Here is an 18,673-nt window from a genome sequence, read left to right on the forward strand (position 1 = left end):
ATATAAATATAAAGAACAACTCTCACTTCAAGTCTGATAGGCGTTATTTGACCATGGAGAGTTTGCATGGCTTGCTGATTTACAAAGCTTTCTGCAAGAACCATAAATACAGCAGGCTTGTACCGTTGATCAAGTCTTCAAAAGTAGACGGAAAGAAAGTGTCCCATTAGATTGTTGTTGGTTCGTTTGTTTGTTTTTCAGTGTTTCACAAAACTTTGAAGAATAAAATGTGCTCTTTCTACGAGAGACCACATATAATTTAGTGTTAAAAACATTAATCCAACGTTCAGAATTTATATCTAAGGACACAGTGCAAAATAGTCTCATATTTCTCAAAGAATGTGGATAATTTGAAGTGTCAAGGTGATTATTTCTTATTATCAACTTATAATTATGTGTCATCTCCAATTTATTCAAGTCATGTTTATAGTATAATCATTAATTTAAATTAAGTTAAGTTAAGTTAAATTAAAATAAGTGGGAGCGCTCGGTAACAACCAACGCCACATGATGCTGCTGGTTGAGTGGAGTTAGTGTCAGTCATTTACAGAGGGTTGACTGGGACACTGGCTTCATCAGGTCCACATCCAGTGACCTGAACTGGGCACATTTGTTATCCTGGGGTGCTATTTACGGCCTTCTACACAGTGTGTTTTCTACCCTAGTGCCTCCCTGATGGGTGGCCACACTTTGCTGGACAAATAAGCCTGCTAGAAGCAATGTTTCTTAAAATATAGGCACATTTCTCAACTTGTCTCTATTTCAAATCACATGAGGAAATGAATGTCATCGTAAGTCAGCTCTGGAAGAGAGCCATACCAACCCAGCTAAGCCAGTGAGGGCCACATAGAGCTGCAGTCGTCTGAAGAGTTGGCACTCTTGATAAAAATAAGAATGTCCTCCTGATGAAGAAACAAATCGCCCGCCTGATCTGGTGGCCTGGCTGGGGCGGGGCTAAGTGTTTGCAAGAGACTGCAAAAAGGAGAAGGCCGTCTCTGCTCTAGCGTGCCCTCCTCTGCCTGTTATGGGCTGGAAGCAACTTGGTTGTCGTTCTCCCCATTGCCCTTGGCCTTGAGCAGAGCAGCCTGAATACGGAAGTGTGTCCGAGATTCCATCGAGTAGTTTTTGTAATTTTGCCTGAAACGGAACAAGATGAGACACTTACAGTCACACCAACCTTAATAAAGTTCTTATTTTACACGTTCACAATGAAGAATTACAAAAACAAAGCAGAGAGGGTAATGCAAATGTTGTGTCCTGTCCTGTTCTTCCTTGGTTTGCCTATTCTTATACAAGGTTAAACACAAGACCCATGCTTCCCATGCTCAATCTCTGTCTATAATGTAAATATCTAATCCATACTATATATATTCTGGAAATTATCTATTATGTACACTATACATTCTATGCTATTTAACTTTAACTTTTTTATATAGTGTTAATATCTTTTTATATTGTACTTTTCTTGTTAATGCATGGTTATTATTTATTATCTTTACTGTGGGACAAATAAAGGACTCTCTTATCTTATCTGCATTACCTTTTCTCTTTGGTTTATGTTCAGCAGGAAAACACATAAGGAATTCATGGGATTCATACATTTTCAAGACATGATGACACTGTAAGATTTATAGAAAGCTACAAACACAAAAGGTGTGACATAGCTGAATAAAACAATGTCAGAATGATAACACATCACAAAGTACACTACGTGTATGTATACTGTGTGAAAACTTACTTTGCTGATTCTAGTAGTTTGACAGCTTCACTGTTCCTGCCTTGCTCCAGACATAGCAGACCATGCTCCAGCAGAGCATTAGGAACCAGGTAGTGGTCATATTTGATCTGAGTCTCACTGCAGATGATGTCAAAGCACAGTGGTCACATGACTGAGCGTGGACAGTATCAACAATCTAACACAAAACTGTCTTCATTCATCAGACGATGCACAGGAATATGGTCAGGCTAATTGTTTAAGGCACACTGCAAGAAAATAGAGCACGTCTGTTTTTTTATGGGTGGATTGTGTATTTATATACTGGCTGTAGTTGTCTCTCGGGCTCTGTGTGTGTGTGTGTGTGTGTGTGTGTGTGTGTGTGTAGCAGAGAGAGGCTTACTTGCAGAGCACAAGGGTGAAGTAGTGTTCAGCCTCCTCCTGGTGTCCCAGGTGTTTGAGACACAGTCCCTTCAGCAGACTCAGCAGGCACTGATCATCTATGGTGAACTCAGTCCCTAACAAACACCACAGTTAGGAGTAAATATGCAGTTTAAAGTGCAGTAAATCAGATTTTTCTTGAGAAATAATCATATGCAGTAAATACATAATTCTCAGAGATTCATAGATTTAGCACATTAGTTAACATTTATATCATATTTAAAGGACTCTTGCTGAATGCAAATGCTCTTAAAGATAGAGCCGCAAATAGAACCCGAGCACCGACTCGTGCTATTCTGTGACACAACAAATTATTGGTGGCCTCTCTCAAGTTGTTCTTAATATTGTGCATCTTTTTATTTTTTTAATTGTTGAACTGCTGTGCAAAAGTGTTGGGTCACTTAGAAATGTCCTTATTTTTTGAACAAAAGACACTTTTTGTCAATGAATATAACATTAAATGAATCAGAAATACACTCTATACATTGTTAATGTGGTAAACGACTATTCTAGCTGCAAACGTCTGTTTTTTAATGAAATATGTACATAGGTGTATGACACTTTACCTGGTTAAATAAAGGATATAAGGAGTGTATATACATACTCTGGCTGTTGTCGAGTTTAGCCTGTGCCTCATCCAGTGTTTTCAGCATGTCCTCTGTCAGCTCTCTGTGTTTTCCAATGACTGTATAGCCATTCCATATGTACATCATCTCCTGAAAAACAAAAACAGTCAGTTACAAACCTCAGCTTTATTTGTTGTTTGTCTTGAACAACGTTTATTCTTGTCACACCAAGTCTGTATCAAAGATAGAGTTCTCCAAACTTCACTGAATCATTTTTACAGACAGAACCACCAACCACGACAAGAACGGGTGGTTTTAAATGGCTTTGATGGCAGTTGTTGCATTACTTCCTGTTTTTTTCCCCTTCCTTTGCATCTAAACTCTTCACACCTCTGCTTTTTTCTTCCAAATGTCTAGTAATTTGCATGTACTGGTCAGACCGGTACAGTATGGTCATTTACTGGTCCCTTTGGAATTATAGGGCAGCCTGCAGAGTTTCTTATACAGGGCAAGACAAACAACAACATTCTGATGTTTCTAAAATAGGTTTCTAAAATAGAATTAATGTGCCAAACTCTAAAAGATGCATGAAAAACAACATTATCCTAAGCATCCAGGACTGACCAGTGGAGGAGCAGGGAGAGGAATGGGGTTTTCTACGAGGTAGCGACGGGCTTTCCTGATAGCAAACTTCTCCGTTGGTAAAGACTTGCCAGCTATTTTCTGCTTTAGTCCTGGAACTTGCCTGAAATGTAAAAAACCAGTCAATTCAAACACATGACTGACATTCATTTTGAATAACTGGAGCACATGTGCATCAGCAATAATCAATAAAAAAAATACTTGTATAGCTTCATATTTATATAAATTCATATTCTTCCCAAAATATGAGATTATGATATTACAGATATATCCAGTCATACTGAATCATTTCACTGTGGTTGATTGTGGGCGGTTTGTGAAGTATCGTCACGCTTTGATTGTACCTGAATAAAGTGAACGCAGTTTCCCCAAAGGTTATGCAATCATCCGGTGTCAGCATGCTGAGATACGCTGCTTTCATATATGCATACGTAGCCTGAGAGGAGGAAGAAAAGAAAATACTGGTTACTTTTATAATCCCATTTTTTTTCTTTTAGAATGAGAACTGAGTGTGATTTATGGTCGGAGCCAGAACTTAAATCCGCTAATGGTGTTGAGTTTGAGTTTCCAAATCATGAAGCAAATTGTTGTTTTTTATGTATTCCTAAAAAGCATAATTGATTATCCTTTTCATTTTCTCATTAAAAAACACTTGGATTGGACTCTTCCAGGTGGATTGTTGCCACCAGCTGACAGTGACTGACTGGAGTGACACACTGGAAATCTGGAGGATCTTAAACATCTGTACTCGTTTTTAAAAATAATGGCAACACAAAGGACACATGGTCATATACCTCCTCATTTCACTGCATGTTTTACTCTGTATCTCTGGCTCACATAGCAAATACAAACACTTCAGTCATCACGGGCACAAGTGTGAACCAAACAGTAATTTCTATATGAGACACATCATGAGCGTTATATATCACCAAAGACGATCAAAGGAAGGATTACATATTTCAGCATAATGTTTGTTTCTATATAAGCAACACCATTTCGAGGGTCGAGTTATGGGTCGAGTTATGGGAATGAGAATGGTTGTTTGTCTGTGTCCCTGTGATGGACAGGCGTTCTGTCCAGGATGTGACCCCGCCTTTCACCCTATGTCAGCTGGAATTAGCACCAGCGCCCCCTGCAGACCTCATGTGGAGAATAAAGCAATATAAGATGAATGGATGGATGGATGGATGGATGGATATTCAAATCACACACCTTAGACCAGGAGTTTTCCTTGCTGAGCAGGTCGGCGTAGAAATACGCCATCTTCCAGTGCCTCTTGTATGTGAAGCACCACATCAGCTCCCAGTAGCACATGTGGTGAAACTGCTTCCACTGCTGCTGAACCTCACAGCACTCCTCGAAACGCTTGATCGCCTGGAAGCAAACACAAAAACTAAAGACCTCTCCTTCTCATACATGTAAACCTGCCAGATTATAGACACTGTCTAATTAAGATCTGGTGGGGACAAGATAGCATACTCAAGTATATGAACCAAAGGTACAATAGTGTAGGGGAGGAAAAGCAGCATAGACTACCAACAAGGCTGTATGTAATATGTAATATTTGATGTAGAAAGGCAAACCAGGAAGTAGGGACCGATAGTTTCATATTGCTTGAGGGACAAAAATGTAAAGTGACTGGTGCTAAAATGCCTGCGATAAAGAGGGTGAACAGCATTGAGAAACCCATAAATCAGTGCTACATTTAAACTAAAAGAAAGTTCACATGTACAGTGTTGTGGGGACTGTGTGTTGTTTTTCAGTAAACTCACAGCATCGAGGTTGCCTTTGATCACCTCTATTCGACCAGCGAAGAACAAGAAGATCGAGCCCTGTGGAGAGAGACAGGCAAGAGTGAGGACTTCAAATAATGCTGGGAAAGTAAATATATATACATATATATATTTATTAATGACAAACCGTAGGATATTTTTGGAGATATGGCTGCAGCAGTTTCTCGGCATCTTCAACATCTCCTTCTCCAGTGCCTGCAAGAGTGAAACGGAACAAAACCTCTGTGGTTGGCTGCAGCTTCATGCTTGTGTGTGTGTGTGTGCATGCATGTGTGTGCTTGTCATTGCTCACCTAGTATGAAGCTCATGAAAGTGTGATAACAGAGCAGCAGCATGTTACAAAGGAAGGACCTGAACGTACTTTCTGCAGAGCCCTCCTGAAGCTGCTGGAGACCAAACTCCTAAACAAACACACACACACACAGTTGAAATATGTGTCTTTTCAGGGGGAAATCTTTAGCTCAGCTGGTAGCTATCCACAGTCATATCTGGCTTTTCATTGCACAATTTACATATAACAGGTCAGAGAAATCATTCAGTCAATATGTATCGGTTTCATCTTGTGATTTGTACAGATTCATCGTCAGCTCATTAGTAAATACCACAAATCAAAGAAAAATATGTTTTCGGTGAATCAAATTGGTAGTTCCCAAAGACATATTATGACTCATCCACGACACATTTCACAGGGGGATATTTTAAAAAAAAGGATGGCGCATTTTACGATAACCCGTCAGAGTCATAACTAGCTCTCAGAACCTCACCTTGTTACCAGAAAAACCAACAAACTCCAGCAGCTTCAGCGTCCGTGTGGGCAACATGGAAATCATCTACAGGGCGGCGACAGAGTGGAAATAATAAGGGTTATTATAGTCATATCTCATCATTACAATGCAGGGGGGTTTTAAGGAAACTAGCCTGTGGAATACATTTCCTGTAAAAGTTCCACTGCAAATAAGTGAAATGATGCTTAATTTCTCTACTATTGTAAATAATAATAATAATAATAATGTCAAGTCTGGATGCAAGACTTATTTTGTAACAAGCAAAAATAGCTACAATCAAATAATGGCCAACTTTTGCATTTTTTAAGCTTATTTTATGAGATGCATCACAAAAAAATGCAAACAGTACAAACTAGTGGTTTTCAGTGTTGACGGAAGCTAGGTCACCGCTCAGTGAGGCTTCCAACTCACTAGATTAAAGGCTCCAACTCCTAATTTGACACCACCCTCGAAATGGCCATGGTTGTCACCATGAGTGTATCCGGCCGACTGGAGGACTGTGTGAAGCTCTCTGTAAGACAGAGGGAGACAATCGGAGAGTGGGAAACATGACTTGTGAGGTAAAGAAACTAAATTTGACAAGAATTCTAAACTAAATATGCTTACTTGTATGTTTGGTAGCTGTTTCTCACTTTGATTCCCCCTTTAATGAAACTAATCATGTTTTCATCCTGTTCAGGGAGGAAGCGAGAGAGCAAAGGAGATGAGAGTAGGAACCAAAGTTTGAATAAAAGTCAATATATCATATTTAAAATGTGTTATCTGTCCGGCTTAGTCACTCCTGACCTGTAGGAAGGTGAGCGCTGCCCTTTGCAGGAGACACTCGGCATAGCAAACCTCAGCGTGAAGTTCCTCTGAGGTGAAAAATGATAATGATTATCGTCCTGAGTGAGACAGCCTGAAAGCTCAGCACAGATCATGGCGGCTGCAGCGTAAGGCCCAAACACACACACAAACACGCACACATTCTGTATATGCAGCAGCACATGTACATTACACAAGCACATACAGGACCTTAAAGCTCCCATAGAGTGGTCCTATCGCACATATATTATGTTAAAGCGCCATTAGTTATGGAAGTCTACTTGCATACATTAACTTGTTTTTATGGTCAAAAACCTCCTAGTTGCTGCAAACCAGCCGATAGAAATCTCTCCTCACTGAAGCTCTTGTCAGCTGCGCTGTTTCAGACTGAAATCTCACACCCACAAGACAGAACTGTGTTGTGATTGGCCAGCCAACGAGAGCTTTCTCAACTTTCTTGAGATTGGCCAGGTACCTGGAAGTGACGTAATTACCAGCTCTCAGAAGCGTAGCTCCCCCTTCTGGAACGGTGGATGCACTGCTACTCATTATCAAAACATTGTTTTAACAATGTTGAAAAATAGCTTCATCACGACTCCCCGCCGCTGTTATCTTTTACGACTTTGACCCGGTATCAGACCCAGAGTCAGAAGACACTGTCGCTAGTGAAACACCTCCACAACAGACGTTATCCTTCTTCTGCGGTTCAATGTATGCAACCGGATGTGCCCGGACTAGTGCCCGGAGCAGGAGGATCTGCTGTTCAGGAGGCAGAATACTTACGTCACGATACCAGGCTTTTTCAGAGCGCTGACAGAGCCCGAGAATACAATAAAACCCAGCTTTCTCAGCAGTGGCTGAACTGTTAGTTAGGGCTTCATAAACGAGGTCATGGCGCAGATATGAAAACAGTGTTAATTGGAACTTCTGGTCTATGGGAGCTTTAACATGAGTGCACATACACACAATATTACAGTGACAAACTGGACAACAATTAAAATCATATTTCACTCATCCTGTCATTAACACCGACCTTCTGTGAAGTTTTTGGAGAAGCTTGACTTCTTACGGTGCCTGAAAGCAAGGGAAGCACAAGAAATCTCATCACTCATAAAGACGGTGGCTTTGTGTTTTATGGGATATCTTAAAGGTTGATTGTCAGCAGCATTGCACTCTCTTACATGTCTTTGCTTATCTGATTTCCTATGCAAATTAGTGACTCATCCTCTTCCCAGTAACAACAGGATGCTGTGCTGCTGCAGGATGAAGTTACCACAAGGTGCTGACAGTGCATTAAATTTGCTACCACGACATTAAATAAAAAAAAAAGAAAAGAAGAGAAGAGAAAACTGCAGATCTGACTTCAGCTTTAGCCTGAAGAAGACTAAAGCTGATCTCAGGTTGGGGGTAAATAGATCTAATGTTAGTGAAACAGTTCTGAGTCATCATAGACCCACAGTGGCTCCTGTACAAACTGTGACAGGCACATATCATACATTTTCAGATGAATGCATGTACAAATCATGTGTGCTATATGTGGTGGTTACAATGTGATGTAGAGAGTGAGATAATATTGATTTATATATTATGTAAACTATGTGTTTGCATTTTTCTATTTAGTGGTTTTATTTTGATAGACTGGGGAATTGAGTTAGTGATGGCGTTTCCAGTATAAAACCTGTAGGGGGTGCTATTGAACTGACACTCAGTCATTAAAAATACTGACTTGAGTGCTGAACAGTCATCTTTGTTTACAACTCAAGTTATCTCTCCCTCTATTCAGGGGTATAACATATGACTAAATAAGCAAATCAAACTAGCAATTTCGAAAAACAAACAGTTTGTCTGACTAACTAGAGGAAATAGAAAAATAAGATGTTGTCAAGTAGTCATCTAGATGTCATTTCCTTATAGAAATTCTCACCGCTGACAAATAGCCTGGGCCTCCTTCATGGTATTGCCTGCAGCTAAGATGTGTTGGGGGTCAAAGGTCATCATGGCCTGCATCTCTAGGATCGTGGCATAGGTCAGTGCATGGTACATGCTCTCCTTGTTTCTGTTGAAGGGAAAAAAAAGGAAATGAATCATCAGAAATGATGAAGATGAGAGGAGAATGGGAGAAGGAAAGGTGGCTACAGAGCGCTCCGATTCCAAAAGGCATTTGTCTAATCTTATTTTATTCTGCTATTTTATCTTTTTTATTGATACTTGATTATTGATTTTATGTGGAGTGGTTTTATTTTGTTTATTTGAAGCCGGGGACACAATCGGGTTGTGTGCAAACAGGAAATGAGGCCTGAGTGCTCATCAGGTGCAGTTGTTAAATGTGTCATGTGTCTTTCAGTCGTCAGTTAGTGAGTTTTGTAGCGTGCACCGCAAGTCTTTTCCAAAACGGAACCAACAGTAAAGGTTGTGTAATGTTTCCTCAGCTTTAATTTTACAATATCAAGCTTTGGTTTCATTGAGATGTAAGCCTGTGAGTTTCAGAGATACAAGCTCTACTTCAGGAGGAGGAGCACATATAGGCCACAGTATATCAGTAACAGCTGCAGCCCTCTGGTATTCTATTCTTGTTAATTCCAACAGTGTGATTGAATACTGAACATGAAAAAAAAAACACCTCAGAGAAAAACAAATTGTCTATTTATACCTTTTGTTGGTGTGCCACGTCACACCCGGTTTAACAGGTTTATAAGTCATGAAGTAAAAGTGTCATGCAAACGTTTCCAGTAGATGGGCTCGTTGTTCCAGTTAGAAAAGTCTGTCGTTCAGGTTCTGACACATTTTTAAACCGAAATATAATTCCACGAAACCGAAATCGCAAAATAACTTTTTTTATGTTCTAATTTCTCTTGGTTTTCAAACACTTTAATGTGATGCATTTGCATGTTTGTTGTAAACCACGAGGATTATGGCACAGAAGGTTTTCAGTGAAACATGAAGTTGGAGGTGTGTGCAGAGGAATGTTATCAGTCTGCATTACTGACATTTTGTTGTTCACCACAGACTGACTCATGTGACCAGACGCTGTGATCTTACTCTAAACTTTTCAAAAGCTCAGGGACACAAACTGTTTTCCAACTCGTGGACATGACGCCATAAACAGAGTTGATTATCTTTAGATTTATATATTATAGAAACAGATTGAAGCAGTATAACCTGTGCATCATTTAGCCTGTTAGTGTCATAAAATCAGGTTTTCTTACAGTAGACAGAGTTTGCGGTAATTCAGCTCTCCACCTAAAGTAATTAGTAATTAGATTCTGATTCAGTGAACAGCTGGTCAACAAGAATTTCAATGACAACAACAACCAGGAAGTAAAAAAGAAAAGAAAAAAAAAGAGGCACAGTCAGAGAAGGCAGATGCTCAAATTTCTCTGCCTTGCATCAGGCATATTCACAGTTTGTAACATGAGAAACTTCGTAAACACAGAGCTGTGAGCTGCTAACAGTGATTGGGAGTTCCAAATAATCCAAAAACCATGGCTTTCCTCTATGAGGTTGGCTCTGTGTTGTCTCAACAACCCATGTAGGTGCTTTGTATTCAGTTCAACTAAAAAAAACTGACAAAAAGGAAGTGCAGCAGTGGCAAGAAGGTTTATTTTCGTCACATCGTTGTTCCTTGTGGATCTCTTTGTTACGAAAGGCACAGAGTGAAAGTTGAAGAAGTTAGCCGGCAAGTTTTTAAATGAGATATAAACCTAATGAAAAAGAAATGAGGCCTTTGAGTCAGTGCTTACACACAGAGAAGAACAAGCGCACAGCCTGAAAAGGAAGGTCCCATTATGTCAGTAAAAAAAAACTGCTTGGTCATTTATTGCACAGCACGTCGTACAGTGACACGTCAACCTTATTCCGCCTGTGCCAAGTGGGAAAGTGAGTGGGAGGGTAAGATTGCACTGTTTTGGCTGAATGTGGTCTGGTGGCAGGTTTAAACAAAGAGATGGTGAATAAAACTCAGGAGAAACACAAAAGGAAACTACTCAAAGTACTCACAAAAGTCTGCGGTGGCTGCTTGATACAGTGACTCAGAGGAGGACTAACTTGCCCGAGCCTCACATATCTGAAGGTAATAGTTCAGTTGAAATTTAAAAGAAACAGCTCAGGTTATGCGGCGGTCGTACAAGCTGCTCACTGACACAGATGCAAGTTAAATAGCTCAGACTACAAAAACAGGAATAAGTAAGCTAGGGTCTAGTAAAACAGAAACACACCACAGCAGTTAAGGCCAGCTGAACATAAAAATGCCAATAATAAACTTCAACATGACATGAAAAAATTGTTTTATTTGAGTGTCGTCTCTAACATGTCCTTGATTTGTTTGAGTAATTACTTTACTCTGTGCATACTGTCTTTACTGTTTTATAAAGTCAGTTACCTTTGCCCTAACATTTCTATAAACAAAACACATTCTGTGTCTTGTATAAGAATCATGTGTTCCTGTACAGAACTACCAACCATGCCATAAATGGCCAGCAATAGCTTCCTCTCTGCCTCATCCATAACTTATTGACATCATAATTAAAGCTCCAGTGCAGAACTCTTATTTCTGGGTAAATACCAACACACTACAGCGTCAGTGTACCACTCGCTTTTACCCTCGACAGAGCAGGTACTAAAACAAAAGTACCAGGTACCAGGTATTACCTGTAGTGAAAAAGCAAAAAAAAACAACACGTAGAGTCGAGCTGTGCTATAACTGTATAGTGGAAAACAGAACAAGTTTGTTTTTAGCTTTACTTGTCCAGATTACATCTAGGAAACTTGGAGCTGCACGGAGTAGGAACAGCAGCAGCAGTTTCGGGGCAGCTTAATTTGCTTAGCGTATCTTCGGCAGAGAATACTTTTTTAGTATTGAACGATTCATGAGAAACCAGAATCACCTCCAAATCTTTCCATGAGAGCTTCTTGGCATTTTCAGCCATAATACCTGTCTCACTTAGTGCTATGTAGCTGCTACACTTTCTGCCATGCAAACACTATGTAATGTACATCATTTCACTTATCTAAAAACACCCTAGCTGTCCTAATTACTACATTATTATTAACTGTCATTGTTGTGACAATTCATTCATTATCTACCACTTTATCCTCCACACGAGGGTCCCCAGGCCCACTGGAGTCAATCTCAGCTGATAAGACATAAAGTGGGGGTACACTCTGAACAACCTTTCATTTTCACTATCACACCTACAGACACACACACACAGAGAGAACATGCTACAGAGAGGCCTTTGGTTGAGCAGGGTCACAAACCCGGCCACTACTTTGCCATGTGGTGCTGTTATAACTACATTACTGTAAAATATTTATGAATGTAAGATCCTTTATTATGTTATACAGGGGGGGTTAAAGCTCACAATGTTCTCTGTGTAATGTGTTTTTGTCCTAATGTTCGTCCTTTGTGATGTGTTTAGGATATGATAACAGGATAAAAGAAAATCGCTCAATAAACTTTTCCTGTCTGTCTGTCTTTCTGTGTGTAAATTCACTGAGAGTGTGTGTGTGTGTGTGTGTGTGTGTGTGTGTGTGGGGGGGGGGGGGGGGTGCATGCCTGTCTGTGGTTGGTTCTAGGAAGAGTAAAAAAAGATGCAGTGTGAAAATTGCGAGCAGCGGACAGAATAAAACCCTCCCCAGTGCAGTTTGTTGCTCACTGCGACCCAACACATCCGATCTCTCCACCCCTATGCAGCAGATCAACACATCTTACATAATACCACAAAGTGCAGCGTGATGCCCCAGGCCATCCACCTCCCCACAAAACACTTCCATGAGTAGCAAAATATGAGCAGAGGAGGTTGTTTGAATGTTTTGAACCACGATGATGAACAGAGCGGCACTTTCATTTGATAGGAGTGTGCTGCATTTACTGTAGATGTAAGACAACACTTTGACAACATGACTGCAGTCGGATTATTGACTGGATTCTTTTGTGGAAACTAGATAAAGGGGGTAAGGAAGGACACAGACTTTTTTTTCTCCAGAAAATGGCTGCTTTCACACTTAAATAAGAAATCCAATGGGTAAAACTAAGATAATATAGCTTGACAGATTATGCCATAATTAAAGTCCTGGTTCTAAGCTCCAATGTAAACTAGTAGTCTTTGCAGTCTACAAAAATCTTATAAGTAAAATATGTAAAACATGCTGCTTTTACACCAGGTTGAAATATGTCACAATACAAAATGAAGAATATATGGTCTATGGTTTATGGTCAGTTACCATAGACTATTTTCAAGAGTGTAAATCAGAACCACAAATCTGCCATGATACAATTTGTCTTGATATGATATAGGGCTACGATTAGGGCTAATCAAGTATTAATTGATTACTAAATGAATTGTCAACTATTTTGATCATTGATTAAAGTCTTTATTATTATTAACTTATTTTAGTTTATGGTTTATTTGCTCCATATAACAAAGAAACCATTAAAACTGGATAATTCTAGTTTGTAGACAAAACAAGACGTACAAGAACATCATCATTGCAGCTGTAGAAACAATATTACATGTGCTATCCACCCAGTTACTTATATATGAACTCACAGAATTCACTCTTCACTTTAAGTATATTTAAATATCTCTTCTTCATGAATATACTGTATCCTTCAGTGAATCAATCTCAATGAATAAAATGTATTATAATAATTAATATGCAATGCTGTAACTAGTACAATATACTCAAGTTTGAGCCAAGAAACGAAACCAAGATCCTCAAAGACAGCTTTAAGACATGAAGGTAAACCAGACCAGACTAACACCTGACATTGACACCCAATACGTCAAACAATCTGTGTGTCAATCTCGGATTACTGTACAAAAAAGAAAGAAAAGCACAGGTGAACAGGATGGTGTTATCATGTCTCCCCATAAGCCAATTCTGAAAAGAGTAAACTGGAGCAAAGGAGTGGCCTTCAGCCCCAGAGAGAGAGTGGAGACAGAGGGTGGAGAAAACAAGTGTGGTGTGATAAATGCTCTGATAATAGACGAGACAATGTGCAGCAAACAGTGGAGAAACTCGATGACACAGCACTGGAACACAATAGTGTGAGACCAGAGCACTCATAGAGTGATATTATGTGCACACGAGTACAAAGGTACATTTAGCTAAATGTTGGCATGTTGACATAATAACGACGCTAACTTGTTTGTACTTATAATGTTTTAATGTTTATATGACCGGTAACCGCAGACAGAGCACGGTGAAAATAAATGTATCGACTAACTGCACTGAACAGAGCCATTAATAATGGTGGGAGTAACACCTGTGCTTTTCCTGCTTTAGCATGTTAGCATGCTAACTTTCGCTAATTCGTACCAAACTAAGACACTTATCTCCACAGGCCTTTTTTTAGGGATGGGACGATAACACTTTTTTGTTGTCTGATACTACAAATATTTTAGTGCCATTTATGAACTATGAAGCTGTGAACAACACATTTGTGCCGAGTCATTTCAAAGACAGAATTCTCCGACTGTGCAGTAAATATGGTTCTCCCAAAGTTATGAACTAAACAGTCCAAACACGACTCAGCGAAAATGCTTTTGCTGATTTTTATTTATTTTATTTTATTTTATTTACATACCGATATAACGATACTGACCGACACAGATTCCCATTCCTAACCGTTTTACACAGCCAAAATGAAGCACACGGACAGAAAGACTTTGTAATAACATTAACAATAAAATGATTTGTTGTATTCAGGCCATAAAGTTGAAGCAACTAAATGGAATTTAGCCATTATGGACTTTGTGTGTGTGTTTGTCAGTGTGTCGAAAAATACAAACAAATACATTTGCTTCTATTATATTTGTTCATGAAGGCACACACCCAACTGGAGCTGAGAAAAGAAGCAAGAAAGGTTTGGTGCAGGTGAGATATTTACCTGCACTTGAGCCGGACCTGTGCCTCCTCAAACTCGTTTCTGAGAAACATATCCAAGGCAGCCATACAGTCCTCCAGTGCCAGAGACAGGTCTGACCTCGAGCACCTGGAGAAGCAAAACAAACGCAGTGAAAATGTTGTTCAAATTATGATTTTACATAATTGTGCTGTCTCTTATAGTTGATTACAGTGAGTTTCTTTACACTCTTAGACATAAAAGTACTAAGTAGAACAATATAAGGTTCTTCGGCTTGTCCTCATAGGAGAATCCTTTTTGGCTCCAGGTAGAACCTTTTCTTTTTATAAAGGATGAAAATGGTTCTTACTGGAACCATTAGTGTTACCAAGAACCCTTGGAAAAACCCTTTCTTCTGAAAAGAAATGGTTCTAGGTAGAACCTCAACCCTTGTAGAAGGACCCTTTTGGAACCCTTATTTCTTTGCTGTTTGTGTTTTAGTTGTTTACATTTTATCGCACATTATGGGGGGAGTTAACATGATTTACAAAATGTGCACAACCATACACTTATATCAGAATATGTCTTTTGAAGAGGATAAGTTAAGGAGTAGAACAGATGCTATTACTGTTGCTACTAATGCGTGTATATATTATTATTAACTCTCTCTATGTGAACCTCTGATAATTGATGATAAAGTCACAGTGTATTCTTACCTCATTACATGGTGCACAGGATTCCCACATGACAAGTGTATAATGTGGCCAAACTGAGCACAAGACGTGACTGAGAATCAGTCACAAGGCTCCATCTTTAAGTTTAATTGGCTGCGCTGATTCTGGATCGGATTAACCGTTTTGTGTCAGCGTTGCACAAAAACACCACACACATGCAAAAACAATTCAAAAATATTAACATTCGGCATAATGAGCAAATGCATTAAGATAATGGGAAATCTGAGACACTTGTGGCTGATGAAAGTACTCCACTAATGATCTTCAATATTAAGAGGATTCATTTCTTTAATGTGCATTGTGGTTTCTGATGATGGTTTCTAAATTATGACACAATTACGTAATTTCTGATATAAAATGCACGAGAACATTTCTAAAAAGGAAACTAATTTTAAGCTTTCAAGACCACAGTCTTGATAATAAGGGCTGGACAACTATTTCTAATATATGGTTCTATCCAGTGACAAACAGTGAACCCAACCCAACTAAGACCAATGTGTGTGACAGCAGTGACTAATGGACAACATTCTCTGTACATTTCCCTGCCTTTTAGAAACACAAAGGATGTATAAAATCATATCTCTTATGCAATAAAGGCCACCATAAAGGAGCACACACACACACACACACACACACACACACACACACACACACACACACACACACACACACACACACACACACACACACACACACACACACACACACACACACACACACACACACACACACACACACACACTGCTCGCAGCTCTGTCTAATGACATGCAGGTGACTGCTGAGTTCCCCATATGACCAGCAGCAACGCATGAGCTTCCTCATGCAACAGCACACAAAGACACAAAGGCAGCTGATGTCAAAGCAAAACAAGTGTGGAGTATGCATCATTTTTTCTCTAGGCAAACATAGGTTTTGTGACTTTCAGAATACATTACAATTTTGCCTCAGTTTGATCTATTACCGGTATCTGTTGTGCAGCACTTTGGTAACTTTGTTGTTTATAAAATGTGCTATACAAATAAAGTGGATTGGATTGGATTGATCTACATGAACAGAAATTCTTTTAACATTATTTGTAGGCAGCGGTTGCAGTTTATGTTAGAATCATTTTAACTGTTGTAATAACAGACTTTACACAGGAGGACCAGGAGGTTTATTAACCCTAGAACACTATCGCTCAACTTCAAAACACCATCACTAACGCAGGGTGATTTTCACCCGAGATAATAAATACACCCAATAAAAATTACTTGTCATCAAAATATATCAAAACATGACAATACATGACAAATTTGAGTAGTGTTCTTTTATTTTAAACTGTGTCATGTCTAACAAAATGAAAGAAAAGCTTCATAAGAATGCTCCAAAATGACTGGAAAATTAGTAATTTGGCAAAAAAAAAATCTAAAAAATAATAATAATGAAGATGAAAATTTGTGCCTTGTCTTGTTACTTATTACATGTCTTCTCCCAGTGGCCACTGACTAAACTTGTCATTAATGTCACTTATACTTGAGATAATAAACGAACATGAAAAAGCTGTTATCATTCAGTCTCCATTTACCTCAAACCTGACTATTAAAAGCACATGTCTGATCTTGACTCTAACTCAATACATTCTCACAAACAAGTCTTGACCTCGCGCAGACTTGTCATAAAAAAAAAAAAAAACTGTGCCTCTAAACCAGATTAGAGTGAGCGGTAGAGAGTCACTTGATTCCAAGCTCCGCTAGTCGACATGCAAACGTGTCCCTGGGCACTGTTGGCAGCGTGTGAATGGATATGAAAGATGTGTGATAGAAAAGGAGCTGCACATCGATGGATGCGCTGTATGAATGTGTGACTGAATGGGTATGAATGGGAAAACTGTAGCACGAAGCAGCTTCGAGTGGTCATCAAGACTAGAAAAGTGACAGATAGATAGATACAGAGCATTTAATCAACTGTTAAAGGTTTATCACCCTCGGAAAAGAGATTTCAATCTCAATGGGTTCTACCTGGTTACATAAAACCATATATCAATATAATAAAACATAGTGTGGCAGCATAACCTGATAATAAATGCCACCAATAACCATAAAGTGAGGGTTAGATGTTGAATCAAGATGAAAAGGTTTTATCACTGGAGGGGACAAATGATCAGATTGTTAAACTAACAGATTTGACTAAAGTACTTGGATGGTATTGATGAGGATGAACAATCATTGGCTTCATTCTTTCTTTATTGCTGAAAATTAATTCAACATGGTTTGAACCTTAAAGACAAATAAAGTCCTTAGGATGTTGGGGGGGGAAAGAAACAGCACAGGACAATGAGTGGAGGGAATAAATGACAATTGTATGACAGTGCAACAAGGCATTACAACAGGACAATGACACAAGTCTATTAGGATTAGGATGTGCATACCACACATAATTTAATTTAATTTAATTTAATCCAACTTCCAATGGGAAGTTTGAAATCCTCTGTTCATTTCTCTAGAGACCAACTTGTACAGTGACTATCATTATCAGACACATGATCACACAAGCACTTACCACACAACTGCTCGTTTATGTAAAGCCAGCATGTGCTTGTGCGAACCGACATAAGCGCGCACACACACACACACACACACACACACACACACACTGGTTCAAGTTCGTCTTAAAAAACATTTTTTAAAAGATGGTCAAAATGAATTCTGAAGCCTCTTTGCATCGAGCTGCGACACTGAAGAGACAAGCTGCTCCTATAATGAACCAAACAAGTTTGTCCACATGCCTGGGTGTCAAAGCTGGAACTCACACACATACATGCACATCTTTCCCCATTACATCATACAGAGGTGAAGACAAAAACACGCACACACACACGCACGCACACACACGCACGCACACACACACACACACATCATCATCATCTGAGAGATGCTGACACACGTCATCCCCGAAACACAGCAGCAACGGAGTATCTTACCCATTTGACAGAGTCTCGTCCTCTCCTGACATTTTCATCTGGCAAAGTGTGTGTGTGTGTGCGTGTGTGTGTGTGTGTGAAAGCGAAAGACAAAGAGAGTGAGGCAGAAAAAGAAGCCTTAGGCCTCTACAGCAGAGCAGTCTAACGGTCTGTGTCTGTAGCAACAAGAGCAGAAGCAGCAGCAGAAGTAAGAGAGGAAGAGAGAGACAGATGAAAGAGTGTGTGTGTGTATGTGATGGAGAGAGAGAGAGAGAGAGAGAGAGAGAGAGAGAGAGAAAGAGAGGGCAGAATGAAGGGGAAAGAGGGAGGGAGAGGGGGAGAAATAGGAAGGGCACAGTAGCAGAAGCAGCTCTTAATAAGACTGGGATGACTATCACACATGAGGAGAT

The 18,673-nt window shown here is 39.5% G+C and overlaps 1 protein-coding gene across 1 annotated transcript in view; it reads right to left on the bottom strand.

The window, feature by feature from the left end:
• Window positions 1–1,022: 1,022 nt before the first annotated feature.
• ttc39a (tetratricopeptide repeat domain 39A) overlaps window positions 1,023–18,673 on the bottom strand; it is a gene marked incomplete at both ends in the record, with an annotated part of 28,980 nt that continues 11,329 nt past the window's right edge. Inside the window, 17 exons of the mRNA XM_083888694.1 lie at window positions 1,023–1,137; window positions 1,739–1,855; window positions 2,118–2,232; window positions 2,760–2,871; window positions 3,346–3,466; window positions 3,708–3,799; window positions 4,576–4,737; window positions 5,136–5,195; window positions 5,284–5,351; window positions 5,449–5,557; window positions 5,921–5,986; window positions 6,353–6,452; window positions 6,548–6,612; window positions 6,728–6,795; window positions 7,779–7,819; window positions 8,670–8,801; window positions 14,637–14,741. Of these exons, the coding sequence (XP_083744820.1) occupies window positions 1,023–1,137; window positions 1,739–1,855; window positions 2,118–2,232; window positions 2,760–2,871; window positions 3,346–3,466; window positions 3,708–3,799; window positions 4,576–4,737; window positions 5,136–5,195; window positions 5,284–5,351; window positions 5,449–5,557; window positions 5,921–5,986; window positions 6,353–6,452; window positions 6,548–6,612; window positions 6,728–6,795; window positions 7,779–7,819; window positions 8,670–8,801; window positions 14,637–14,741 (1,648 nt within the window). The remainder of the gene's footprint in view (window positions 1,138–1,738; window positions 1,856–2,117; window positions 2,233–2,759; window positions 2,872–3,345; window positions 3,467–3,707; window positions 3,800–4,575; window positions 4,738–5,135; window positions 5,196–5,283; window positions 5,352–5,448; window positions 5,558–5,920; window positions 5,987–6,352; window positions 6,453–6,547; window positions 6,613–6,727; window positions 6,796–7,778; window positions 7,820–8,669; window positions 8,802–14,636; window positions 14,742–18,673) is intronic.

The sequence above is a fragment of the Microchirus variegatus genome, assembly GCF_963457635.1.
Source record: "Microchirus variegatus genome assembly, chromosome: 4".
Classification (NCBI taxonomy): Eukaryota; Metazoa; Chordata; class Actinopteri; order Pleuronectiformes; family Soleidae; genus Microchirus; species Microchirus variegatus.